Genomic DNA, 27,823 nt, shown 5'->3' with positions numbered 1-27,823 from the left:
CTAGCAGGGGTGGGCTAAGGCTATAGCTTTTCCATTCTTGGGCAAGTCTGGACAAGTCCCAGGCCTTGTTCTTATTTGGTTATTGCCTTGAGGTACCTGGGGAGGGGGAAAAGGAGTTGGCCCAGGCATACAAGCAATTCTCCTAGTCCACTGCCAGGAACATTGGTGATTGATTCCCCTTTGCTTGTGAACTGAGGCCTCATTCTTAACTGAGTTATTAGGGGCCTGTTGTGATACTTGTCTGGCTCTCTCAACCCGATTTTTTATAAAGAAGCCGGGACCACTAGATAAAAGACAGCATCTTCAACAAATGATGCTGGTCAAAGTGAATGGCTGCATGTAGAAGAATGCAAATAGATCCATTATCTTATCACCCTGCACAAAACTCAACTCCAAATGGATCAAAGATCTCAACATAAAACCAGATGAACCTGATGGAAGAGAAAGTGGGAAATAGCCTTGAACTTATTGGCATAGGAAAAGAATTTCTGAACAGAACACCATCAGTGTACATACTGAGATCAACAATTAATAAATGGGGTCTCATAAACACAAACTTGCATGGTAAAGGACACTGTCATTTGGATAAAGCAAGAGCCTCTATAAGGGGGAAAAGATTTTTACCAACTACACATCTGATGAAGGGATAATATCCAAAATATATAATAAACTAAAAAATGGCCTAGATATCAAGAAAACAATCCAATTAAAAATGGGGAACAGAGCTAAGCAGAGATCTGAGTCACTCTTCTATTGCTGTAAAGAGACGCCATGGCCAAAGCAACTCGTATAAAAGAAAGCATGTGGGGCTGGAGAGATGGCTCAGAGGTTGAGAGCACTGGCTGCTCTTCCAAAGGACCAGAGTTCAATTCCCAGCAACCACATGGCAGCTCACAACTGTCTGTAACCCCAGTTCCAGGGGATCCAACACCTTCACACAGACAGACATGCAGACAAAACACCAATGCACATAAAATAAAAAATAAAAAAGCACTTAAGTAGGGGCTTGCTTACAGTTTCAGAGGTTTAGTCTAATATCATGGCAGGGAGCACAGCAGCAGGGAGGATGGCAGCAGGGAGGACGGACAGCAGCAGGGAGGACGGCAGCAGGGAGGACGGTAGCAGGGAGGATGGCAGCAGGGAGGACAGCAGCAGGGAGGACGGTAGCAGGGAGGACGGCAGCAGGGAGGACGGCAGCAGGGAGGACGGACGGCAGCAGGGAGGACGGACGGCAGCAGGGAGGACGGCAGCAGGGAGGACGGCAGCAGGGAGCACGGACGGCAGCAGGGAGGACGGCAGCAGGGAGGACGGTAGCAGGGAGGACGGCAGCAGGGAGGACGGACGGCAGCAGGGAGGACAGACGGCAGCAGGGAGCACGGACGGCAGCAGGGAGGACGGCAGCAGGGAGGACGGCAGCAGGGAGGACGGCAGCAGGGAGGACGGCAGCAGGGAGGACGGACGGCAGCAGGGAGGACAGACGGCAGCAGGGAGCACGGACGGCAGCAGGGAGGACGGCAGCAGGGAGGACGGCAGCAGGGAGGACGGCAGCAGGGAGGACGGCAGCAGGGAGGACGGACGGCAGCAGGGAGGACGGCAGCAGGGAGGATGGACGGCAGCAGGGAGGACGGACGGCAGCAGGGAGGACGGACGGCAGCAGGGAGGACGGACGGCAGCAGGGAGGACGGCAGCAGGGAGGACGGCAGCAGGGAGGACGGCAGCAGGGAGGACGGACGGCAGCAGGGAGGACGGACGGCAGCAGGGAGGACGGCAGCAGGGAGGACGGCAGCAGGGAGCACGGACGGCAGCAGGGAGCACGGACGGCAGCAGGGAGGACGGTAGCAGGGAGGACGGCAGCAGGGAGGACGGCAGCAGGGAGGATGGCAGCAGGGAGGACGGCAGCAGGGAAGCCGGACAGCAGCAGGGAGGACAGCAGCAGGGAGGACGGCAGCAGGGAGGACGGCAGCAGGGAGGACGGCAGCAGGGAGGACGGCAGCAGGGAGGACGGACGGCAGCAGGGAGGACGGACAGCAGCAGGGAGGACGGCAGCAGGGAGGACGGACGGCAGCAGGGAGGACGGCAGCAGGGAGGACGGACAGCAGCAGGGAGGACGGCAGCAGGGAGGACGGCAGCAGGGAGGACGGACAGCAGGGAGGACGGCAGCAGGGAGGACGGACAGCAGCAGGGAGGACGGCAGCAGGGAGGACGGACGGCAGCAGGGAGGACGGCAGCAGGGAGGACGGACAGCAGCAGGGAGGACGGCAGCAGGGAGGACGGCAGCAGGGAGCACGGATAGCAGGGAGGACGGCAGCAGGGAGGACGGACGGCAGCAGGGAGGACGGCAGCAGGGAGGACGGACAGCAGGGAGGACAGACAGCAGGGAGGACAGACAGCAGGGAGGACGGCAGCAGGGAGCACGGATAGCAGGGAGGACGGCAGCAGGGAGCACGGAGAGCAGGGAGGACGGCAGCAGGGAGCACGGAGAGCAGGGAGGACAGCAGCAGGGAGGACGGCAGCAGGGAGCACGGACGGCAGGGAGGACGGCAGCAGGGAGGACGGCAGCAGGGAGGACGGACGGCAGCAGGGAGGACGGACGGCAGCAGGGAGGACGGACGGCAGCAGGGAGGACGGCAGCAGGGAGGACGGCAGCAGGGAGGACGGCAGCAGGGAGGACGGCAGCAGGGAGGACGGCAGCAGGCAACCATGGTACTGGAGAAATGGCTAAGAGCTACATCTTGATCTGTAGGCGAAGAGAGGGAGAAGCGAAGATCTACTGGGCCTGGCTTGGGTTTGTGAGATCTCAAAGCTCACCCTCAGTGACACACTTCCTCCAACAAGGCCACACCTCCTAATCCTTCCAATCCTGTCAAATAGTGGCGTTTCCTGGCAACTAAGCATTCAAATATATGAGTCCATGTGGGTCCTCTTATTCAAACCACCACAACAGAGAAGTCTCAAAAGAGGAAACCTGAAAAAGGCTGAGAAACACGTAAAGAAATGTTCAACATCCTCAGCCATCAAGGAAATGCAAATCAAAACCGCTTTGAAATTTTCATCTTACACCTGTCAGAATGGCTAAGATCAATAAAACAAGTGACAGCTCATGCTGGGGAGGATGTGGAGTAAAGGGAACGCTTATCTCTTGCTGGAGGGGGTGCAAAATTGTACAGCCACTGTGGAACTCAGTGTGGTGGTTTCTCAGGAAGATGGGAATCATTCTACTCCAAGCGCTGGCTCTTGGGCATATACCCAGAAGACTCGTCAACGTCAACCTACCACTGAGGCATTTGTTCACCCATGTTCATTGCTGTTCTACTCATAATAGCCAGAAACTGGAAACAACCTAGACGTCCCTCAACAGAAGACTGGATAAAGAAAATGTGGTACGTTTGCACAATGGAGTATTACTCAGTCATTAAAAAAAAATGGCCAGGCAGTGGTGGCACAGGCCTTTAATCCCAGCACCTGGGAGACAGAGGCAAGTGAATCTCTGTGAGTTTGAGGCCAGACGGGTCTACAAAGCGAGTTCCAGGACAGCTAGAGCTGTTATACAGAGAAACCTTGTCTCTGGGAAAAAAAAAAAAGAAAGAAAGAAATTCACAGGTAATGGATGGAACTTGAAAAAGATCATCCTTAGTGAGGTAACCCAGACCCAGAAAGACAAATATGGTAAGTATTCATTTATATGTGGATATTAGTTGTTAAGTCAATGATAATCAAGCTACAGTCCATAGAACCACAGAGGCTAGGCATAGAGTAAGGGACTAGTGGGTACAAAGAGATCTAGTTAAGAAAGGGAAATACAATAGTTATGGATGGATGGGAGGGCTAGAACAGGAGAACCAAGTAGGGGCAGGGGAACAGAGGGAGGAGATATGGGGAGAGACAGCTAAAATTAAGGGCCATTTGAGGGGTAATATGGAAACCTAGTACAGTAGAAACTTCCTAAAATAGGCACATACATAAAAGCGATCTAAATGAAATCATCAAAAAAAGGGGGGAGAAGAAGTCCCAACTGGACAGCTCTCGTCACCAGATCAAGTTTCCAGTACCAGGACTGGGTTAAATGTCATTGCTTGTTGACCGAAGAGTCCCATGGGAATCCCCAAACCACCCAGGCTGTTGCCAAGACTCTAAGTTGCTCTTCACAAACTGACAGCAAGGCCCCATTGCTGAAGACACCACCTACACCACTCACTCAACGTGGAGAAGTCAGTTGTTGCCTATGTAGAGCCTTCATCCTTACGTTCTAGCATCTTCGGTACAGGAAGGCACATGGTACACTATCAAAAGAGAAGTATAACACCAAGCCAGCCACAAACCCTTTGATCTACAATGGTGTCCTGCCTGCACGATATGCTAGGGCGATGGTGGCTCAAAGCTCATGGGATTCACCAATATTGAATTAAGGCCCACTGCACAAGATGGAACATATACCCAACACTGGGTGACCAAGAAACTGGAAAGCCCAGGGACCTAGGGAGGGCTCAGGGAACCCCATGGAAGAGGAGACAGAAAGAGTGTAAGACCCAGAGGGAATGGAGGACACCAAGAAAACAAGGCCCTCTACATCAACATGAGCAAAGCTCATACGAACTCACAGAGAATGAGGCAGCATGCACAGCCTGCATATGTCTGCACCAGGTCCTCTGCATACATATTATGGTTTCCTGTTTAGTGTTTTTATGGATTCCTGAGTGTGCGAATGAGTGGGTCTCTGATTCTTGTGTCTTCTCTCGGGCTCTTTTTCCTTCTGTTTGTCTTGTCCAACTCTGATGTGTTAGTTTTGCTTTATTTCATTATATTTTATTATTTTCCCTTAGAAGCATGTTTGTTTTTTAATGAGAGATAGAAAAGAAGTAGATCTGGATGAGGGGGGGATGGGGAGGAACTGGGAGGAGTAGAGGGAGGGAAAACCATTATCAGGATATATTACGTAAGAAAAAAATTTTAATTTCAATAAAAGGGAAAAAATAAAGAAGAAATAAGCCGGGCGGTGGCGGCGCGCACCTTTAATCCCAGCACTCAGGAGGCAGAGGCAGGTGGATCTCTGTGAGTTCGAGGCCAGACTGGGCTACCAAGTGAGTTCCAGGAAAGGCGCAAAGCTACACAGAGAAACCCTGTCTCGAAAAACCAAAATAATAATAATAATAATAATAATAATAATAATAATAATAATAATAATAAAATAAAGAAAGAAAGAAGAAATGCCCCCAGGGGTGGTGGCACACACTTGTAACCTCAGTGCTGGGGAGGGGACGCAGCAGGATCCCTGGAGCCTTCTAACCAGCCAGCTAGGCCTGCTTAAGTTCCAGGCCATCTCTCCCTCCCCACCTGCTACCCCTTTTCTAAAGTCTCTCCCTCTCCTTCTCACTCTGCTCCTGGCTCCCTCCCCACCTGGGGAATGACACTCCAGGCCATCCTTCGGCAGGAACACACAGACACAGGAACACACTCCCCCCCCCCCCCCCACACACACACAAAAGGCATCCAGGTAAACATTAGCACTGGGATGTAACCAAGGTGTCCTGAGCACCTGGGAGTCCAGTGCCTCCCAGAGTGCTGTGTTCTGTGTTCATTCTAGTGACCTCATCTGTGGACTCTTAACCCAGCAAAGGGAAGGGCCGCAGTCTGGGCGTTTCCTGTTAGAGAGGGGGCAGCTTCAGAAGGAGCCTGAGTAGATTTAGACACCCAGTTCTACAGTGCATAAACACAGCAGTTAGAGTGGTTGTTTATTAAAATGTGGACAGAGGGAAAGGCTGCACACCGTCCTTTAACATACAGGACCACATTCCACATCACACACAAGACAGCTGTTTCACGGGCTGGCGACATTCATCAGGTTAGCTCAGCCACAGCTATCACATGAGAGGTCACAAGGGGATGCTCTTTAAGTCACTTACACTATATTCAATACAGAAAGAATGAAACTAAGTACAATATTTCTAATGCTACTTTGTTAGAAAGGTATTTGTAAAGTGGCTTTTAAAAAGCAAACAATGAGCTGTTTCCCGGGTTTGACTTTGGGAAGAGGGAGCTCTTCAATATTATTTGGTGAATTATAAATAAATAAAACCGCAGGCTACATACATCTCGCCCTGCATTCTGACATCTGCCAGAATGTCTACAGCAGGCTCCAGTGGCCCCTTGTTTATGACAAATGTCCGGAAATGTCACAGTCCATTCGTTAACTGTTAACAAAAGGTGTTTGACCTCGAAGGTACTTAGGAGAATTCTCAGAGCAGCCCCTGGTGCAAAGCAAGCATTTCCAATTTCTGTTTTCAAGAAATCTTTTTGATGACACATAAATAGATAAACAGGCCGGGCGGTGGTGGCGCACGCCTTTAATCCCAGCACTCAGGAGGCAGAGCCAGGAGGATCTCTATGAGTTTGAGGCCAGCCTGGTCTACAGAGTGAGATCCAGGACAGGCACCAAAACTACACAGAGAAACCCTGTCTCAAAAAAACAAAAACAAAAACAAAACAACCCAGAAAAACAGGAAATATGACCAAAAATAAAAACAAGCAAAACTCAAACACTCAAAATATGTACACAGCAACACAAACTGTTAATTTAAAAATGTGTGTATCCCAGATGGAATGCTAACTAGCAGAGACAGAAAAGGAAGGCAGAGAGAATATCCGAGCGTGTCTTGAGCCTCTTCTGTCTCCAGCGTGTCCAGACACAGGTCACACACCAACCCACAGGAGCAGGAAGGCAAAGCACAGCTCCCAAACCGAGCAGTGCTTATTAACGGCCATTCAAGTGGTGGGAGAAGCCGCCTGACACAATGCACCGCATGGAGATAAGTAACCTTGGTTACTGTTTCCAAGGACACTGGGCTCTTGGCTAACAAGAGAAGAGCTGAGGTGAAGCTGAATGCAACGTGAGTCATTTTCACACATGCATGCGAGGCAAATCAGCCAGCTAACATTCTACACTCCCCCAAATCCCCGGTGGAGGTATCTAACTAAACAGCTGAAGTATTAAACAGCCAATACTTTTCACGGTAAAGGCTTTTTGACCATGTCTACTGAATTTTCCCCTGGCACTTCCTAAGGAGTAACTAACCTTAGGGTAAGGAATTGGTTTGTTTGTTTTCAAGACAAGGTTTCACTGTGTGGCCCTGGCTGTCCTCAAACTCACAGAGACCCACCTGCCTCTGCTTCCCAAATGCTGGGATTAAAGGCGTGAGCCACCACTGCCCGGCTACGGTAAGGACTTTTAACTGAGGCATTCTTGAATAAATCTATGGGTGGAGACAATCTAGCTAAACAGGTCATGGACAATCTAGCTAAGATGTCATGGATACAGGCTACTGTGAGGACAATACCTCACATAGCATTTCCAAAAAATGTAGCAGTGTAAATGTAGCTAAACTGGGAACATTCTTTGGCTAAGGTCAATCCTGGTTTAATGAGGGAATAATCTAGAATACAGCCTGGAGAGCCTCATTGCTCCTCTGGGCCATGGTGAGATACCGGTGGGGCCTTCGTTGGGAAAGCCTGCTGAACACCAGCCCACCTGTGTGTGCGGAGCCCCTGCACTCCACCAACCCCCGGGAGGGGAGGGCCGTGTGGTCACAATGCAGAGGGCTGTCTGGATGTTCAGTAGTCAGATGACATCATCTGGAACAGATGAGTAAACGGGTTCATCAGCTCTTCTCCCCACACTCTGAGCCACAGCAACAGTTGAAAATGATCCACCTCTTGGAGAAAATATACAAGGTACAAGACGGAACAACACAGAATCCCAAGCTTTGTCCTGGAAGGGGGAATGGTGAACTATGTGGAAGCAGCAGTGAGATAGACTAAAGCCAGCATTTTAGATCTCCAAATGAAACTAAATCAGGTCCGCAAAGCATGTAAGCCCTGAGTCCTTCCCAACGCACAAAACCAGTGGAGAGGCGCTGACCCAGACTGCTTGGCTTTTCCTGGGAGTAACACCTTTTAACCACTGAAGCTTCAGGCCTCTTAGTTTTATGCATTTTTTTTTTAAATATGGAATGCTTCACGAATTTGCGTGTCATCCTTGCGCAGGGGCCATGCCAATCTTCTCTGTATAGTTCCAATTTTAGTATATGTGCTGCCGAAGTGAGCACAGTTTTATGCATTTTTGTTTACATGACAAATTCCTACACCAGAGTGAGGTTTTTCATTTGAAAATTCAGCACTGTTGCTAACCGCTTTCCTCAGCTACATCTGAGGTACGTTTCTCTAACCCATGCACACACACGTGCATACACACACACCTTACTGTTCCTCTCACTAGGCCAGTGGTTCTCAACTGGTGGGTCACACCCCCCCTCCCCCCCCTCCCCGGGGGGGGGGGGTGTTATCAAATGACACTTTCCCGGGGGTCACATATCAGATATTTACATTATGATTCACAACAGTAGCAAACTTGCACTTATGAAGTAGCGATGAAAATAACTGTATGGTTGGGGGTCACCACAGCATGAGGAGCTGTGTTAAAGGTCGAACCAAGCTTTAGGAAGGTTGAGAACCACTGACTTGGCCTAGAACTCCACTCTCACCCTGGTTCATTCTCAGGTCTCTCCTGAAGTCCTGCAAAGTCCAGCACTGCTGGCCCCAATGCAGTCATCTTTGGGAATGTGGAGAGAGGTCACTATGAAGAGATTCCATTCCGCGGCTGTTACAGATTTTGTCTGGAGGAAAAACACCATGCTTTGTGCCAGTCTTGATATAGAGGCAAAACGGCAGGATCTCGGTCAGGGCTCCAAGGAGAAGGCTGTGCATCTGGACACAGGCTCTGGGCCCTGTCCAAGTGGGGAGCATCTCTTGAGAGCTGAGTTTCAAGGAAGGGGAGGAGGGTGGGCCTGACATGAGTGGGGAGCTGTGCCCTCCCTGCCTGCCACTGTCCAGTGGAGACAGTACAGAGTGTCAGTTTAATCACAACCCCCTTTTATTCATTTCAAGTATTTACAAGCTAAATGCAGAGAACTGTGTCCTGCTTCATGGGACCCTCGTGTTGGAGACAGAAACGATCGTTGGCTGGAGACAAACTTGCAGATCCTAGTCCTAGGATAACTTCTTTTCCTTCTGTTGTTAATTTTTCACATTTCAGCAGCAGATTACTCTTTACAGAAAACTGTGGTCTACATTTTAAATTATCTTAAGAGAATAAGAGAAATAGGGTACGGGGGGCACATGCCTGTGATCCAGCACTTGGGAGGCAGAGACAGGAGGATTGCTACAAATTCAAGGTCAGCTAGGGGCATGCATCAAGATCCTATCCTTAAAATCAAACCAACACCACCGTCAACAAAGCCAGAGGAGAGCAGCAAACAAGCGTCCGGTGCCGTGTGCAGTTTACCTCAAGTCTCAAAGGGCTGGGGAAGCGGTGGTCGAAGGCTGTCTGATGGGAACCTCCGACACAGTTTTTCCACCCCACCTCTTGGGGAATGCTTCAAAGAGATGGATGGAAGGGACCTTTGCAGTTCCTGCATTCTGTTTATTGGTCCCAGTCACCCCACGTTATGTGACAGGAACAACCAGAACTCAGCTGGAGCTTCACTGAGCAGCTTCTCAGAGCAGATCCGGCAGGAGGAGGCCGGGAGGCTTGGGCTCAACACAGTTGATCCAGAAGTTGGCACAGCTGGCGTGGTACTGGTGTCCTCCATAGGCCAGCTTGAAACTGTCTGTTTCCGAGTTGAATGCCTGCCAGAAATAGATATGGGTCAAGTCAGGTTCTCCCTGCATGGAAGAGCTTGCCAGCAGCCACCACAGGCCATCCCCAGGTGTCCCAGAGGCTGAGGCCCGAAGGGCACACACAGACAAAAGCTGAGCAGGCGGCTATAGGGTTCAAGTAGGAAAGTCTTATTTATTTTTTTTTACTGCCAATTAAAGGTATAAAATCAGTACCATTCAACCTAGTTTCAGCAAAGGGCCCAATCTTCACAGAAAAGGCAGACAGAGGTTACAGGAGAGAGGAATGAGCAGGACACAGGAACTAAAATAGCCAAGGGCTGTGGGTAATTGGGTCCCTCACTGTAAGGGCCACCCTCCCTGGAGGCTGCCATTACTGTAACATGTGAACCCTTAGAGTTCCATGGCTGACTATAGTCCTATCAGGACTGAAAACATTGAAAAGAGCTAGAAATCAACGGACAGTAACTCTTATGGTCTAACGCCATGGTTCTCACCCTGTGGGCCATGACCCACTCTAGTGTCACATATCGAATATTTACGTTATGATTCATAACATTACCAAAATTAGAGTTATGAAGTAGCAACAAAATAATTTTATGGTTGGGGATCACCACAACATGAGTAGCTGTATTAAAAGGTCACGGCATTAGGAAGGTTGAGAACACTGAGTTCTAATGCCACTGGGAGCTGACACCTGAGTGGACATACAACAGCCCCCTCCTCTGCAGCTCCGGTTACCCACAGCAGGTGACATTCTGCAGCTGGTTGTCTTAAACACCACAGACAAAATCCTAAAACCCGAATGATCTGTTTTTGTCTGCCATCCTCTAAATCCGGTGTCACTACACCTTCTCATCTTCCAGAAGGTGCTGGTGTGTGGCAGAGAAGGATAATGACAGCACCGGAAGCTGATTGGCAGCGACAGGCATGCAAACAGGACAGCGGCAGCTCCACACAGACACGTTAGTTGATTTGATCAAACGTTATGGGGACAAAAATGAGTCAGTGGAGGATTCACGATTGGCACAGTCCAGGACGGCCACAGAATTGTCTGTTGACCTCTCAACACACAAGACTGAGATGGAGACGCTAAGGTAACCTGTAACTGGCCCATACTTTTTTAGGCTGTTCTTCTGCGGGCTTCTCTTCTTTCTGAAATAATGTTGAAACCATAAGGTCAAAAAAAAAAAAAAAAAAAAGTCCCTGAAACAGGCCTCTTGCCTCCCGGTAAAGCCACGTGGCTTGCCATTTTCTCCCCATCCCCTGTTCATGGAGTGCTGAGGAGACCCTGTGAACTGCATGCCCAAGAGGGAGGGAAGGACTCTGTCCACTCCCTCAGCACCTTCTCCACTGTCCTGTAGAAAAAACACATCTGCTTCTACGGGACTTTCTAGACTTCAAAATCCCTACCTCTGGCCACAGAGCTTGTTGTAAAGTGGGCTCATATGGCTGTTCCCCAGGTCACGTCAGGGAGGAACCTTACCCTTGAAGGGGGAAGGTGAGGACTTACCCGGCTCCTGGAGTCCACATTTAAGAGACACACCCCACAAGCCAGCTCCTGAGCGTTTTTAATCCCAGGCCGTAACATACAGGAGGAAAAATCCAGGGAGTTTTCATCTGGCTGAGGATGAACAGGTAAAGATGGGTAAGGACATAGTAATTTCAAACGCTGTGTAGGTCAACTGTAAAATTAAGTCAGCTAATAACACAAGTGCTTAGTTTCCTGAATCTGCCAAGTAGCTGCTATGTTCTCGGTGCTAGCGATGCCAGTGGGAAGAAAAACCACCTCCTAGCCTCGGGGACCTCGTCGTCTAGGGTGGAGCCGGGGGTATCAAGTAATGCAAGGTCATTAGTGCTACAGTACTTACTTTGGGATAAGCACTGAGTGTCCAGACACTCAGCAGGGGCACTTAGCCAGGAGAATGCTTCCTGGAGCTCAGATCATCCTGCCTGGGTATTGATGAGACTATTGAAGGTGATGGGTCATGGGGTGATGGGGTGATGGGTCGGGAGTGGCAGGAAGAGAGGAAGGATATCTCACAGACAAGCAGCACAAAGCAAAGACATCTAAGCAAATTCCAGCTAAGAGAAGAAATCGAGGGTGGGAGCCAAGCCAAGGAGAGGGGGAGGAGATGAGGCTAGAACACCAAAGAACCAGAAAGGAACGGAAGGAGTGAGGCAGGAGGGGAAGGGCTGAGAAGGGGGGAGGAGCTACAGGCACGAGCATGTGCAGGATGTAAAGGAGGGAGGCTTGGGCAGCTGAGAAGATTCACTTTAAGCTCTCAAGGACAGAAGAGGGCATAGCTTGGTTCAGGCTGAGTGGCAGCTGCCAAGGCCAGAAGTGCAGGTGTGTGTGTGGGGTTGTATAGCCCAGCTAATGCTAAGAGTGAGACCTGAAAGTCAGCAGCAAGAGGCAGGCTTATGCTGGTGCTAAGTGATATGCTTATATTATATGTTATAATATGAAAATATTATATTATTATATGAAAATATATGTCAACAAATCTTGTTCCAAAAAAAGCATTCATAGCAACTGTATCCATATTAGCCAAGTCTGGCACCAACAATGTGTCTAGTAATAAGAAGATGGATAAATAAGTTGTGATGTATTAATACAACAGACGACTTACTACTCAGCCAGGGAGCAAGGTGACATTTGATCACTATGACTGCATTTCAATATTATGCTACTAAGCAAACCAGACACAAGAATGCTAACAGCTGATATCACTTCATGTTTATAAAGTATTAAAACAGAGGAATCTCTGGCTAGGGATATCAGGTTGATTCCTTTTGGAATCAGATCAAGGATTGACTCTGAAAGAGCTTCAGTGAACTTTAGGCAGGGACGAAAATATTCTGAATATTTTCCAGGCCTTAAAGTCCTTGTGGCACAGGACCTTAATCACAGTATTCGGAGGGGCAGAGGCAGGCAGGTCTCAGAGACTTGGAGGCCAGCCTGGCTTATATAGTAAGTTCCAGGCAAGCCAGGCCTACATAGTGAGAACCTGTCTTAAAGAACCAAAACCAGGAGGTGAAGAGCTGGCTCAGTGGTTAAGAGCCCTGACTGCTCTTCCAGTAGACCTGGGTTCAATTCCCAGCACCCACATGGCAGCTCACAACTCTCTGTAGCGCTAGTTCCAGAGGATCTGACACCCTTACACAGACATACATTCAGGCAAAACACACATGCACATAAAATAAACTAAAAAACCAAACCAAACAACAAACAAAACTCCTTATAAGCCAAAAACAGCAGCAGATATGTTCACCTCACTGTCAATTTCAAACTGTCAAACGATTTTCACAGAACATATTTTTTTCATTTTTGCCCATCCTTTGGATTCATAGTCAACTTTTGTTTTCACAAGTAAGTACAATACTGGCATGAATGTGATGATTTAAATTTTTAATAATTTCTATGTGCATGGGTGTTTTGTCTGCCTGTATTTCTGTGCACCACATGCAGGCAGAGTCCATGGACACCAGAAGAGGGTGTCAGATCCCCTGGAAGTGGAGTTACAGATGGTTGTGAGCGGCCATGTGGGTGCTGGGAATCGAACCCTGGTCCTCTGCAAGAGCAGTCCGTGCTCTTAAACACTGTGCCATCCCCCAGGTCCTGACCAGACTCATCACTAAACTGAAACAACAAGAATATTCTGAAAACTTCACTGGTCGAAGACTTGAGTGACTGCGGGCCACAGGCTCATTTCCTTGGCTTTGGTGCTGCTCCCAGGCCTCAGCTTGACACATCTGAGGTCGGCACCCTCAGCATCTTCTCAGGCCCTTGTAAACTGCCAGTAAAACAACAAGCCAAGCTCCGGGGAACATTTGCTGAATTCCATATTATAAACACCCCATCCTGGCTGACTCTCAAGCTTGCTGAGTGACAGCACTGAACATAGAGCTGGGAGGAGCTGCCCAGCAGCAGCAGCAGCAGCAGAACTATCTGGTGATTATACCATCCAGAACCACTACTCTAGGCTGACCAAGACTAGGTTGACCAACCACCCTCTTGGCTGCATTTATCCAAGATTGTTCTGGCTTTAGCACCAAATAACTCCTTCAGTTCTGAGGATCAAGGACAGTTTAACATCTTGTTACCACATCAGGGACTAATGGAGAAATAACAAGAAAATGAGAAAACTATGAGGCCTGAATTAATAAAAGCCCGTCAATATCTGTGTATGGGGCACACAGGAAAGCAAATGAAAAGGGCACAATGTAATCTGCCAGAACCGTAGGCTTTGCATAAACTAACCTGTGATTAAGTTAATCTTCCAAATGATAGAATTAGCTCTCCTAGGCAGGCAATGGTTTGGTACACACCTTTAATCCCAGCACTCAGGAGGTAGAGGCAGGTGGATCGCTGAGTTCAAGGCTAGCCTGGTCGACAGAGCAAGTTCCAGAACAGCTAGGGATTCACAGAGAAACGCTGTCTTTTTTGTTGTTGTTTTTTGAGACAGGGTTTCTCTGTGTAGCTTTGGAGCCTGTCCTGGATCTTGCTCTGTAGACCAGGCTGGCCTCCAACTCACAGAGATCCGCCTGGCTCTGCCTCCCGAGTGCTGGGATTAAAGGCATGAGCCACTGCTGCCCTGCCCACCTCTGAAGTTCTAATTGTCATATAAGGTAAACTAGGTTCTAGGGTCACCTGGCATGTTTGAGAGTGCCATTTGTCAGCTGAGGACACAGTAAAGACGCTGTCTCTCAGGTATGGTGCTTACAGGATGGGCAGGGGTGGGGAGAGGCAGGCTGTCAGCGAAGCACACTGTTCTCTTGATATTCTGCAGCATTAAGGAAGTAAGCACTCTGAAAGTCACCACGCTGGGAGGAATTACCAAGGGACAATGGACTCAAATGGCATGCGTGTATGGCTTCTAGTTGGCCACAAAGCTGGAGAAAAAGTCCTTTTTCCTTTATTAGGTTTTATATGCCAAAATTTTGTTCCCGGGGCTGAACTGTTCCTTTGATCCAACAGATCCACAAGATAAAAGTTTGGCTGACCTTCACTCAGGGCCATCAGAGCATCCACAAGTCACTGAAGTAGACAGCTTTTCCTGCTAGAGAAACACCTGCTTCTACCACAAGAGGGAGTTTCAGTCCACAGTCACCCAGAGCATTAAAGGTTTTGCTACGTAACATCCAGCTTAAAAAAAAAAATTACTTATTTATTAATTTTATGTGTATTGGTATTTTGCCTGCATGTGTGCCTGTGGGAGGGTGTTAGACCCTCTGGAACTGGAGTTACACAGCTGTGAGCTGCCATGTGGGTGCTGGGATCTGAACCTGGGTCCTCTCTGAAAGAGCAGCCAGAGCTCTTAACCACTGAGCCATCTCTCCAGCCCTGTAATATTCAGCTTAATAAAATATTAAGTCCCATTTTAGAGTAGAGACTGTGCTTTGCCCAGGCACGCCCACTGTGATGTACACTACACACGGGGCATCTTTAGGTGGAAAGACAGAGCTGGCGGTTTATTGTTTGTTTGTGGAGAGCTGGGGAACATATCTAACCAAGGCTGCAAGCACACTAAGCACTCTCTCAAAAACAGAACAAGACACAAGAGCAAACACACTGTCTACCACTGAGTGACCCCTGGCTCCAGTGCGGCCGGGTCTACTGAAAGTTAGAAATTACAAGACTCTAAAATGATGATATAGATTCAAAACCTAGATTTTTATAGTTTCAGTTAAATTTTGATGTGTCTCAGCCCTGATTTCTTCCCCCTATTATGGGCCAGTGAGAAGGCTCCTCAGGTACAAGTGTTCATCTTATGTAATGACTACTTGCATTTAACCCCTGGGACCCACCAAAGGCTCAATGTAGTGGAGAACGCCTTATTCCCAGCACTCCTGTAGTGAGGTGAGAGGCAGAGTCAGGAGACACTACTAGAAGCTTGCTGGCCAGCTGGCCTGGAGTGCAGTAGTAGAATAAGAGACCCTGCCTCAGCAAGGGAGAGGATGAAAACCGACTCCTAAAACCGTCCCTGACTTCCATGTGCACACCATGGCATGCATGTCCCCCCCACATCCATCCATCCATCCATCCATCCATCCACACATACATACATACATACATACATACATACGTATATACAGATATTTTTAAAAGAAATGGAGATGATACTGACCTCATATGGTTATTACCAGGACTAAGTGAGAATGAATGTGAAGAATGTGGAATAATGTGAAGCAGGTCTGTCTTAGTTAATGTTCTATTGCTGTGAAGAGACACCAGGACCATGACAACTCTTATAAAGGAAACATTTAATGGGGCTGGCTTACAGGTTCAGAGGTTTAGTCCATTGTCACAGTGGGAAATATGGCAGCACACAGGCAGACTTGGTGCTGGAGAGGGAGCTCAGGGTTCTGTATTAGGACCAGCAGACAACAGCAAGAGAGAGACACAGCCTGGCTTGAGCATTTAAAATCTCAAAACCCAACCCTCAGTGACACATTTTCTCCAACAAGGCCACACCAGTCCAAGGCCACTCCTCCTAATAGTGCCACTCCCTATGGGCCTATGGGGCCATTTCCATTCAGACCACCATAGTGTCCTAGCTGCAAACATGAATGGTGGCCATCAGTATTGGTAGTCATATTAACAACAATGAGCCTCTGAATGGTGATGTGGTCCCTTAAGGAGCTCATTTACTCCAAATCAAAGAGAGGTGCTAAGAGTTTAAGGCTTCAGTACCACCTCACGCCTGCCTCTCTCTGGCTCTGAGCATCTCATCCAGGGTCGCCTGGTGTTCAGAGTTGTTACAGCTGGACTCAAGTATTCAGATGTTAGGTTTTATGCTATTGACATTATATGACTATTGACATTATATGACTTTGTCAGTTCTGTTACAGGAAAGACTCATTCATGACAACTCCCATCTTACATTTCTGTGAGATATATGCTATTCCTCATGCAATGGGTAATTCAAGTTAAGGTTTATAGACTGAGTTTATAAACTCTCAAGAGGAAATGGTATGGTGTAACCTAGAAAAGTATCTGAACAGAGGACCATCATTGCTCTGTCACAGCTACCCTGGCAAAGAAAAACAATTATAACTGAAGAACATGGCTAATTTGTAAGTGAAGACGCAGTATTCATCATGTACACTCTGCATGTATCCTAGCATGTCGGAGGTGAGATAAGAATCTCTGTGCCGCTTAGATGCAAGATTGTAAAACATCAGTAGTGAACTTCTGCCCTCCAGGGTTCTCCCATTGTGCTGTAAGCCTGTATTAAAGACCTTCTCCCTCCTTCAATAAACGGCATTTGGCCTTTAAAAAAAAAAAAAAAAAAAAAAAAGAATCTCTGTGCCATTGTGTGTGCCTGAAAAGCCAGGCCAGTTACCCTCGTAAGTCTAGATATGGCTACTGGGAGAAGGCATGAATGTGAAGCCTCTTCTCCATTTACCTAACATCTTGGCCCTGCTCAGTAAGTTAGAGCAGAACATTCTAGGTAAATAGGTAACAAACTTCCTTCAAAGTTACAAAACCAAATCCCATGGCTTCTTTGAAAAGGTCTGGACAAAAGCGATGCTTGGTGTGAAAACCTGCAGCGAGGCAGGGACTGGGAAGGTGCATAAGGAAGCTGTCTGGGAGGGTGAAATAGTCCACAGTTTACAGGGCACATGTGATACAGATGGGGAAAGTCACAAAACTCACTAAGGTTTTGGCATTTTGTTGTGTGTGAACTCAAAAGCGGCCTGGAGTGACAGACAGAGCCTAGAAGGCAAGTCCTTTTCATGAACAGTGGCAGAGCCCAGGAGCCTGGGAGCTGGGGCAGATGTACCCGGAGGAAAATGGCTTCTGCTGCCCCCAGTGTCAGCTGCTACTTCACACAGTGACCACAGGTCAGCATCCGGGCCAGGCACATCCTGGCTGTGCTTCACCCTAGCTGGACAAATACCTGACGAGCTTGGCCGATGTACCTGGGCTTCAGTGGCGTTTTCTAAGAGCTCAGGGCAAGGAAAGATGCTTTCTAACCCTAGTCCACTTTCTCCAGCAGCACCAGAAGAGGAGGGCTGGACGCCGACTGGAGGAAGGCTGGAGATCTAGTTTGCAAAGCGTTCAGCACAGTGAGAGCTGACTGCCACCAAAACAAGGGACCTTCGGATCTAAACACAAAGTGGGAGGCCTGTAATTGCTCTACCGTCCTGGGCATAAACCGAGGGGGAAGTCAGAGAAAGTGACTTGACTTCAGGTTGACAGTCCGCCAGGACAAGCTCCTGCTGCTCTTCTCATTAACCTTAGGCTCTGCCAATCTACTCCCTAGCAACGGCCTTTGTACACCTTCGGTTTCCCCTAACTCACTTTCTCAGGGTAGGATGGAGCACAGAGCATGCCGGAGGATGCCTCTGGTCCTTGCCTGCTTCAGGACAGGACGGCGGCAGAGTGAAGCTGTCCAGTCGCTGTGTAGATTTAATGCAGCTAAAGACCCTACCATACAGTTCAGCCACCGGATAACCCATCAGAACGACTGAGGCGTGGCCACGACACCAACAAGGTTTTTGGGAAAGGGTTCAAGTGTGTGAAGGCAATGAGAATTCTCTACCAGAGGGAAAATGTATTTCCCATTACAAATGCAATAAATATTCATTAAAGATAGTTGAGGAGGGCGGTGGTGGCGCACGCCTTTAATCCCAGCACTGGGGAGGCAGAGCCAGGTGGATTTCTGTGAGTTTGAGGCCAGCCTGGTCTACAGAGCGAGATCCAGGACAAGCACCAAAACTACACAGAGAAACCCTGTCTCAACTCCCCTCCTCCCCCCAAAAAAATATAGTCAAGAAAGGCAGAGAATACTTATAGACACAGGATTTTATCACTACGCACAACCCAATCACCATGTTGGCAGCCTCCTCCCAGCCGTGTGGAGATGGTCCTGTTATCTGGAGAGTGCTCCCTGACAAAATGCCCACACCACCTCGAAAGAAGGCCACCACAGGTTACTTCACTCACTCTCTAGATTAGGGCTTTCAGGTGGTTTCCCATTTTTCTTTTTAAGGAACAATGCTCTGCACTTGCTGGCTTCCTTCTGTGGCTGTACATTTAGAACAACGGGAAAAGTTGGCTTAGAGGCAGCATTAGCAGAACAGTGGTTCTGGACGTGTGAGCCCTCTGATGCACTCGCTTTTACAGGGCTACATCTGAAGTGCTGGGCTTACAGGGAGCCCGGAAGGTGAACAGAAGCAATCCTTTCTGGTATTCTTGCTAGCAAACTCCTCCTGACTATCAAGTTTATTATGCTCTGAACACAGTGAACCATGGAACTCAGCTGGAACACAAGAGAGAGAAAAGGGGAGGACCAGTCTCCACAGATGACCATTTCATTCCCTGTCTACAGACACAATGAGATCAGCTGTCTGGAGCTCCCACAATAGCTAGAGGAGCTCACACCACCACGCCTTCTCTGCCAGGATGGCCGGCTCTGGGAACTGGCTGCCAAAGAAACCCTTCTTCAAGTTGTTTCAATGAGGTATTTTGTTATAACAAGGAAAGTAACTAGTGAGGTAAGCACTATGGGACGTGAGGGAGAAATGGGCTAAAGACACTCACATGGGAAGGGACTCTGATTCACACCAATCAAGTGCGCTGGGAAGCCTTCTGGGGAAAACGATGCAGAACTCAGAAAGCAGCCTAGTTCAGTAACAGGAAAGCTCTACACTGAGCTAAAAAGTTTGGCTGAGGTCCTGAAGACCATGGAGACCCTCTCCAGGAATACACACACACACACACACACACACACACACACACACACACACACACTTGTTTTTTGTTTGTTTGTTTTTCGAGACAGGGTTTCACTGTGTAGTCCTGGCTGTTCTGGAACTCACTCTGTAGACCAGGCTGGCCTCGAACTCACAGAGATCCTCCTGCCTCTGCCTCCTGAGTGCTGTCTAAAGGCGTGCGCTACCATACCCAGCCCACTGAAGGATTTTAAATGGGATTTAAATGATACAGCCAGCTTTACAGTTTACAGAGAACAGCTTGGTGTAGTGGCACAAAGAACAGATTGATAAGGGCTTTTGAAAGAAAGAGAAGGAAAGAACCAGGTAGGGTGTATGGCTCAATAGCAGGTAACTTGTCTGGACTTCATGAGTCTTGAGGTCCAGCCCTAGCACCACCAAAGAAAAAACAAAAACCAAACCAAACAAATGAGCATGCGGCTCTCAGAAGCCATCCCTCCAGCCCCTTAAACTTTAAGAACTTAATAAAGGGGCTAGAGAGATGGCCCTGAGGTTAAGAACACTGGCTGTTCTTCCAGAGGTCCTGAGTTCAATTCCCAGCAACCTCATGATGGCTCACAGCCATCTATAATGAAATCTGGTGCCCTCTCCTGGTCTGCAGGCATACATGGAGACAAAATGTTGTATACATAATAAATAAATAAATCTCTTAAAAAAAAAAAAAGAACTTAATAAAGTAGAACCAGAAGCAACGGAACAACAGTGAGACCTGCTGTTTAGGACGCAATGGGACAGCTGGCTGTCACCGGCGGCTGGCGGCTGAGAGCATTAAGAAGTCCTCCCTTCTGCAGAGCTGCAGCCCTGGTCAGAGGGTCACAGGTTAACCGGAGGAGAGCAGCATGTATCCAGTCCCGACTGCTGTGAATACAGGACTCCATCAGGGACTGACGGACTGGGTTTGAACAGTTAAACATAAAGGTCCTGCCCAGTGAAGTGTGAGAAGAGAGAATAATCACACAGGAAACAAACTGGTACACTTACTAGGATACATATTATGACTAGAAACATGTCAACAGCTGTATTCCACCGAGAGAATACTGAAATGGTCCAAAGAAGCGATTAGCTTATAGAAGGTGGAAACAGGACCAGTAAGTTATCATTTTAGAGTACAGCAAGGCCTTAAATACTACCTGGGAAGTGTTGCAGCAGCCATGCAGGTTGCATGCATGTGTGCTTTCTGGCCTTCCTTCTTCATACACTCTGAGAGATTGTAAAACCCAGAGGGGAGCTAGTCATCTGCTTATTCACAGTAGAGCTATTCATAACATGGAAAAAATGAATCAAATAAAAGTAATAACAGTGGTGAATGGACTGTAGGGCAGCAACATGGTAGACAGCAGGTCTACCACACAACCTGCTTTGTTTGTTTGTTTGTTTGTTTGTTTGGAGACAGCGTTTCTCTGTGTAGCTTTGGAGCCTGTCCTGAACTCTAAACTAGGATGTCCTCGAACTCACAGAGACCCGTCTGCTTTCCAAGTGCTGGGACCAAAGGTGTGCACTACCACAATCTGCACCACACAGCTTTCTAAAGGACACTAGGGAGCATAAATAAGTCAAGTGCAAAGGGATGAACTCAAATCATTACTTTTTGGTAAAACTTGCACTGTAAGAATTAACAGTGGTTGGTGCTGGGAGACAGTTCAGTGGGCAAAGCGTTTGCTGTGCAAGCGTGGGGACATGAAGTCAACTTCCCAGAACCTCTATAAAGCAGGGGTGGGAAAGAAGCCATGTGTCTATACTCCTAGTGCTATGAAGGCAGAGAGACCCTCCAGAAGCTTGTGGCCCATCCAATCTAGTGGGCAGAGGCTGACAACAGAGACCCTGTCTCACACAAGACAGAAAGTGAGAACAGACATCCATGGTTGTCCTCTGACCTTCACACACACATTATGGCATGTGCACACCCAGACACATACCCACACTCTCTCTCCCATATACATATGTACTGTGTGTGTGTATGTGTGTGTGTCTCTCTCTCTCACACCACACTCTCTCACACACACATATATACTCTGTGTGTGTGTGTGTGTGTGTCTCACACACACACAAACACAAATACACAAATTAAGAACTACAGATAAAGACTTTTTGGTATACTTCTATTTTGCCAAGTTCCAGTGGGCCCTGGAACCCCTAGGCCAGTCTGAGACTGCTATCTCAGACCTCCATCAGCACAAGGCAGTCCAGCTGGCATGCTCATTCTCTAACAAGTGCATCGTAAGAATATATTCTCTGCTTCCAAACAGGTTTCTGGAAAGAGAAGCAGCAGGCTTACTGTGAGCGTGGCAAGTGACATGAAGCCAATCAGGTTGTTCCACACTTTATCGATGTCCTTCAGCAACTGCTGGAGTTTCTCACTGCACACAGCAGTGGCTTTTATCCCCAGCTCCACACGCCTGGTGACTCGGTACACTTCCACGACGCCTGGTAGGAGAGGAGAGAGTGAGGCGTGGGAGAAGCAGGCAGGACAAAGCAGTGCTTGCTGATGACTGATTAGGAGGGGCACAGAGACAGGGCTGTGAGTGCAGACATGTGCTGGTTACCTTCCTGTTGCCTCGATAAAACACCACGACCAAGGCAACTTAGGGAAAAGGGCTTCATTGGGCTTATGGATCTACACTCCATAACTGCAGTGTGAAGGCATGGCGGTGGGAACAGCCGAGAGCTCATCTCTCATACTGCAAGCTGGAGGCAGAGAAGCCCAATGGGAACGGCAGGAGGCTTCTGAAGCCCCAAAGCACCCCCCTCCCCACCACCACCTCTTACATTAAGGCCACACCCCCTAATCCTTTCCAAACAGTTCCACAAACTGGGGACCAAGTATTCAAACCTATGAGTCTATGGGGGTCATTCTCATTCACACCACCACAAGGTGCGAGCCTCCCCGATCAGACAGTTCTGCTCCTGTGGTCTTCAATCAGGCCAAACCCTCCCAACAAGAAGGGGTGCTGAGCACCTCCTCGTCTAAGATGGTCACAAGACACATCACCAGGCCTTCACTGTGGCCATCACCAGACCACTGTGCTACCCAATGCTGCTGGAGTCTTTTAAGTAGAAACACAGATTCCAGAGCTATACACTATGAGCTCAGATCCCTGCTCCATCTCTTACCAGCCATGTATGCTGGGGCAAGTTATGAAGCTCCCTGTGCCTCGAGTTAAGACAGTAGCAGCAGCTCTTCAAAGGACCAGGGAGAGGATGGCACATGTGAGCGCTGCACAAGGCTCATAACAGGGGTTTTTGAGCAGCAGACACTGTGCGAGCTACTGGGCTGTTTAGCTCAGATTTCTTTATGAGGTTCTGGCTGAGTCAGGGAAATCCCATTAACCGGCTGAAAATGGACATAGAGCTTTAAAGAATCTAAATGCTAATGTCATGGCAGAGTAATCCATGATGAATCCTTTTAAAAAAACACATTGTTAGGCTTCTATGTGCCATAAATTTCAATTTTTAAAATTACGTTTATTGCCAGGTCTGGTGGTGCACACCTTTAATCCCAGCTCTTGGGAGGAGGCAGAGACACATCTCAGTTTGAGGCCAGCCTGGTCTACATAGCAAGTTCCAGGACAGCCCAGGCTACCCAGAGAAAGCCTGTCTTGAAAAATCAAATAAAACAAAATTACATGTATGTATTTGTACATGGGGGAGTGGCATAAGCGCCACTCCAGAGGTCAGAGGGCAAGCTGCACGCATTGGTCCTCTCCTTCCACCATGTTGATCTTGGTGACTAAACAGATCATCAGGCTTGGAGGCAAGTGCCTTTACCCACTGAGCCATCTCTGGCATTGATTTTGGGTTTTAGCTTTGTTTGTTTGCAGCCCAAGATGGTCTGGAATTCACTATGTAACCTACTGGCCTTCAACTAGTAGCCATCCTCCTGCCTTAGCATCCTTAGTGAGCCTGGCCAGGACTGTTCTTTTCCTGTGGTCTCTGATGAGGTTGAATTCTTTTTCTCTGCATAGGCCCTGGCTGTCATGGAACTCACTCTGTAGACCAGGCTGGCCTTAAACTCACAGAGATCCACCTGCCTCTGCCTCCCAAGTGCTGGGGATTAAAGGTGTGTGCCACCATGCCTGGCAGAGGCTGAATTCTTTTTTTGTTGTTTTTTTGTTTTATTTATGTGCATTGGTGTTTTGTTTGCATGAAGGTGTCTGGTACCCTGGAACTGGAGTTACAGATGTCAGTGAGCTGCCATTTGGGTGCTGGGAATTGAACCCAGGTCCTCTGGAAGGACAGCTAGTGCTCTTAATTGCTGAGCCATCTCTCTAGCCCCCAGAGGCTGAAATCTTAAGCAAGGAGGAGAGGCACCAAATACCTCCTCATCCTAACGGTAGCCAACAGGCACATGCTCCAGACTCAGCTAGAGAACACTGGGGAAATCCAGGCCCCCATCACCTTGCACACCACCATGGCTTTCCCTCCTCTTCTCCAGATGAAGGGCAGGAATGGCTGTCCACCCTAACAAGTAAGGTCTGTTCCAATAGAACCTTCCATGGATATACTAAGAACGCTCTTAGAAGGGAAGGCACCATTTCCTGGCGGGCAGTGGGTATCAGCTAATGAGAGAACTATGGCTGTGTGAGCAAGAGACTGGTACAGCGTCAAGGTGACCGACCGACCGGCCCTCCATCACCAGCAGCTCATCAGCCGATACACAGTGTGCTCTCTGTGCCAGGAACTGGGACGGGGTTCGGAGGGGTGGGGATGAACAAAACAAGCCCCAATTCTTGCCATCTCTGAGGGTCACCCTAGTGAAGGGAGGCAGTGCAGATGGTAAGAAGTGTAAGATACTCAAGGTGACAGGGCTGAGGAGTAGAGATGGGATTCTTGACAAGGGGACGGGAAGGAAGGTCTGAAAGACGTCAGGCTCCTGTGCTTGTGGCCCAGGCCACCGGGCAGCCCGAGCTGTGGAGGGAGGAGCACCAGGTCGGACTGGGGCTCAGATTCGATGTTAACAGCTGAAGACAGCAGCAAGGTAAGTCACTAGGGACAAAGAGGAAGAACGCAGAGAGAACAGGGAGGACTGACCCATAAAGTGATGCCACTGAGATGTCTTACTAGTTAAGACTCGATGATAAAAATAAATGAGCTATATCTGTTACTGGTTTAAGGTATTAATTCTTTCTCAGGAGTATGTGTACAAACCTGTGTGAATGTATGCCATGTATGTACGGGGTCTGGTGGAGGCCAGAAAAGTGCACTGGATTCCCTGGAGCGGGATTCACAGGCAGTTGTGAGACAAGCAACCAGGGTGTGGGGAACTGAACTCTGGTCCTCTGCAAAAGCAGCAGGCACCCTTATCCCCCGAGGCATCTCTGCAGCCCCCACAGATACAAAACAAAGCCTTGAACACTTCACTATGGAGACCTCTTAAGTACAATGGTCGCTGCCTGTGACGTCAGTGTTCTACCTATGAATGCAGCAGCTAGTGAGGCTGTATACAGTGGAGCGCAGACCTAAACTACTTAGAGTGAGCGAGCACTGGTACTGATGCAGCAACAGGCCGCGGCCTGACCATGCGGGATACGGAAGAACACACCTAGAAGGTACTCCATGCCCTGGGCTGACTGGATGACTTCTGTGCAAACAGCACTGCTGCTGATGCCGTTTAAGGTGTCGTTTGCCTTCTTAATGACCTGCAAGAAGTGAAATCACATTACCTGATACAACCAAGAAAGGCCACTGCAAATCCATTCCCCATGAGCGGAAAACCCAACCAGTGTGAGAAGCTGTGCCCAACCCGTGTGCAAGTGCCTATGCAGAGACGAATCTAAGAACTTAATTTTAACTTTGAAGAGACCATCCTTCACTTCTGTGGGAGGAAGTGAAGTGTGGGGAGAGGGAGGGGTTCTTGTTTAAATATTATTTTCATGTAGGTCAGAGGTAATGATACACCACTTTGCCACTTCCTAAATACAGTGACAGATAAGGGGGCACAGCTGACAAATGGGCCAGTGTCTACTACTGTACACTTGAAGGATGCCTGGGTTTCCTTTCTTTTTTTAAATGCATTATTTATTTTTAATCTTATGTGCATTGGTGTTTTGCCTGCATGTATGTATGTCTGTGTGAAGGTGTCGGATTCCCTGGAACTGGAGTCACAGACAGTTGTGAGCTGCCATGCAGATGCTGGGAATTGAACCAGGGTCCTTTGGAAGAGCAGCCAGTGCTCTCAACTGAGCCATCTCTCTGAGATCTCTGCATGGTGATGGAAGTAAGGCATCCTTTGTGCTTGCCTGCATTCATTCGAAAGAACCAAGGAGGAGACAGAACAGTACAAGGGAGTGTGCTCGGATGCACACAAGTGACATACTCACATCCAGGGCGCTCCCCAGGCACCTCTGCCACTCATACGCGTATCTCTCATTTTCCTGTGGGTTTTAGAAAAGGAACTAGGTTCAGCAGGCAGGCTTGGGGTCCTCTGTTTATCACTTCTCTCAATACAAAGAGCTTGGAAGACGCCTTCCTATTGAACATATGCTTGCAAAAGACAGTTATCATTTAAGAGTAGGAACTTGAAAGACCTATTTTATATCGGCCTCTCTGTGTAAATGCTGCTTCCTTTGTCCCAGTCAGTAACAGTGCAAGTGTCTCTCCAGTTACTCACCATGGGCATACCTAGTATATGAGCTAGTGCCATACTACAGCTTTAGTTAGGCGTGGTGACATACCCCAAAATCCTAGCACTTGCGGGGCAAAAGTAGGATCACTGAGTTTAAGGCCAGCCTGGTCAACATAGAGAGTTCTAGGACAACCAGGGCTTCATGGGACTGTCTCAAAACAACAAAAACTCCATAGAATACAGCTTTCTGTTCCACAGTTCACTACTGTGCGTGCATGTGTATGTGTGTGTACACGTGTATGTGTCACAAGGAACAGGGATGGAATTAAGTTACCACAAACAGAAACAGAAGATCCAAAATATTTTTTCCTCTCCTCTATGTTGATGTTTTAAAATTCAGTAGAAGGATAAAGTCTAAGTTTGGGGAAAGATCTTAACTGCTTCTCTCCTTGCAAAGTCCCATGGACAATTTCAACTTTAGCCATGACTTTCGGTGGCTGTCACACATAGGGAGCATTTTCATCCTGGCTAATGCTACCAGCCTCTACCTCTAATGATCTATTTGCCATCTGGTGTACAGTGTCTCCTCCTCATTCCTCCCCTCCCGCTCCCCTGGGAGAGCAGAAAAGCATTCTTTCTTGGGGTGCTCTCCCAGGCAGTTGCCCAGCTTACCTCCACCTCTCCAGTCAGGTCTTTGTACTTGTCTCGGATGACAGGCAGCGCTGTCTTCTCACTCAGGGTGTTGGAACGGTCTCTGAAAGGCTGCTCCAGGGCCGGAGAAGGAGAGGAACGGCTTATTTCTTTATCCCCAAGGCTTAAGCTCCTCTTGTGTGATCCTGGGTGGAGGGGACAGTAGGCACAAAGGTTCTGTTACTCGACCTGGCTCGAGCAGGGGCCTGTTTGCTGATGAGACCATCTTTTACAGGCGTCATGTCAGGAGGCGTTCTGAGACCCGGTCTTCGCTCGCTCTGTCCGGGAAGTCCTTTGAACCTCGGTCTCTTCTGCTTGGGGCCTTCCTCTGGTTTCCTCCATTACTCTTGTCTGATCTGTCACTACACTACATAATCTAAGTATGAATCACAGGTGTCTAGATGCAAAGTGCCTTTCTTTCTAAATATGGGCGCCTCGGAGCCATGAGTCAGTCCTTCCTGTCATTGCTTGTCGGCCTGTGCCTTCCTGGCTCCCTGCTTGAAGGCTGAGTTCTCCTGCAGACGTAGAGCTGCAGAGACAGGGAGTGAGGCAGCAACGAGGCCGAGGATGTGGGGAAAGATGGCAGAGACGCTGGCTAACCGGGAGGGACCCCTCCACCTCTGCCGTGTGCTGCTGCTCGGTTCCGGCTGACTGTTAAGAACTGGGAATGCAGGTCTTGCACTGCCAGACATTACAACTTTGCAAGAAACACCAAAAATCCAGATTGAGAAATAGAATTTTAAAATGTTTGCTATTACTTCAGGTTTTATGGGTCAATTAAAACAGATACCTTTTTAAAAGGTGGTGATTTTTGTGAATTTTAATTATGTATGTGTGCTATATGTTTGGATATGTGTTTATGAGTGCAGGTGCCCACTCATAAACTTGACGCCAAAGATATCAGATTTTTCTGGAGCTAGATAGAGTTCTAGTTAGTTGTGAGCTGCCAGAAGTGGGTGCTGGGAACCAAACTCAAGTCCCCTGCAAAAGCACTACATGTTCTTTTTGCTTGTTTGTTTTGAGGCAGGGTCCCACTATGTAACTGACTGTCCTGGAACTCTCTTTGTAGACCAGGCTGGCCTGAAACCCACAGAGATCCGCCTGCCTCTGCCTCCCAAGTGCTGGGACTAAAGGAGTGCGCCACCATGACTGACACAGGGC

At 48.5% G+C, this 27,823-nt stretch overlaps 1 protein-coding gene, 1 long non-coding RNA gene and 1 other non-coding gene across 14 annotated transcripts in view; 1 reads left to right on the top strand and 2 right to left on the bottom strand.

The window, feature by feature from the left end:
- Nucleotides 1–5,716: 5,716 nt before the first annotated feature.
- Nucleotides 5,717–27,823, bottom strand: part of Synrg (synergin gamma) — an 87,554-nt gene continuing 65,447 nt past the window's right edge. For 6 of the 11 annotated variants that reach the window (XM_076543047.1, XM_076543050.1, XM_076543054.1 and 3 more), the window contains 7 exons: nt 26,645–26,808; nt 25,728–25,781; nt 24,950–25,046; nt 21,686–21,834; nt 11,180–11,290; nt 10,786–10,821; nt 5,717–9,678 (listed from right to left, as the gene is read on the bottom strand). In XM_076543047.1, coding sequence (XP_076399162.1) covers nt 9,547–9,678; nt 10,786–10,821; nt 11,180–11,290; nt 21,686–21,834; nt 24,950–25,046; nt 25,728–25,781; nt 26,645–26,808 — 743 coding nt within the window. In that variant the 3' untranslated portion in view covers nt 5,717–9,546. The remainder of the gene's footprint in view (nt 9,679–10,785; nt 10,822–11,179; nt 11,291–21,685; nt 21,835–24,949; nt 25,047–25,727; nt 25,782–26,644; nt 26,809–27,823) is intronic. The other 5 variants (XM_076543049.1, XM_076543052.1, XM_076543056.1 and 2 more) reach the window with 1 other exon arrangement.
- LOC121831395 (uncharacterized) lies at nt 7,598–18,271 on the top strand. 2 transcript variants are annotated; one of them, XR_013041817.1, is made up of 3 exons: nt 7,598–7,725; nt 10,533–10,763; nt 17,670–18,271. It is a non-coding gene; the product is annotated as an uncharacterized LOC121831395 (long non-coding RNA). The 2 variants fall into 2 exon arrangements; XR_013041816.1 differs by having other exon boundaries at nt 17,673–17,988.
- Nucleotides 7,993–8,099, bottom strand: LOC121831833 (U6 spliceosomal RNA). The gene has a single exon (XR_006075438.1). It is a non-coding gene; the product is annotated as a U6 spliceosomal RNA (small nuclear RNA).

The sequence above is a fragment of the Peromyscus maniculatus genome, chromosome 8 (genome assembly GCF_049852395.1).
Source record: "Peromyscus maniculatus bairdii isolate BWxNUB_F1_BW_parent chromosome 8, HU_Pman_BW_mat_3.1, whole genome shotgun sequence".
NCBI lineage: Eukaryota > Metazoa > Chordata > Mammalia > Rodentia > Cricetidae > Peromyscus > Peromyscus maniculatus.
This window is presented reverse-complemented; position numbering and strand designations above follow the sequence as displayed.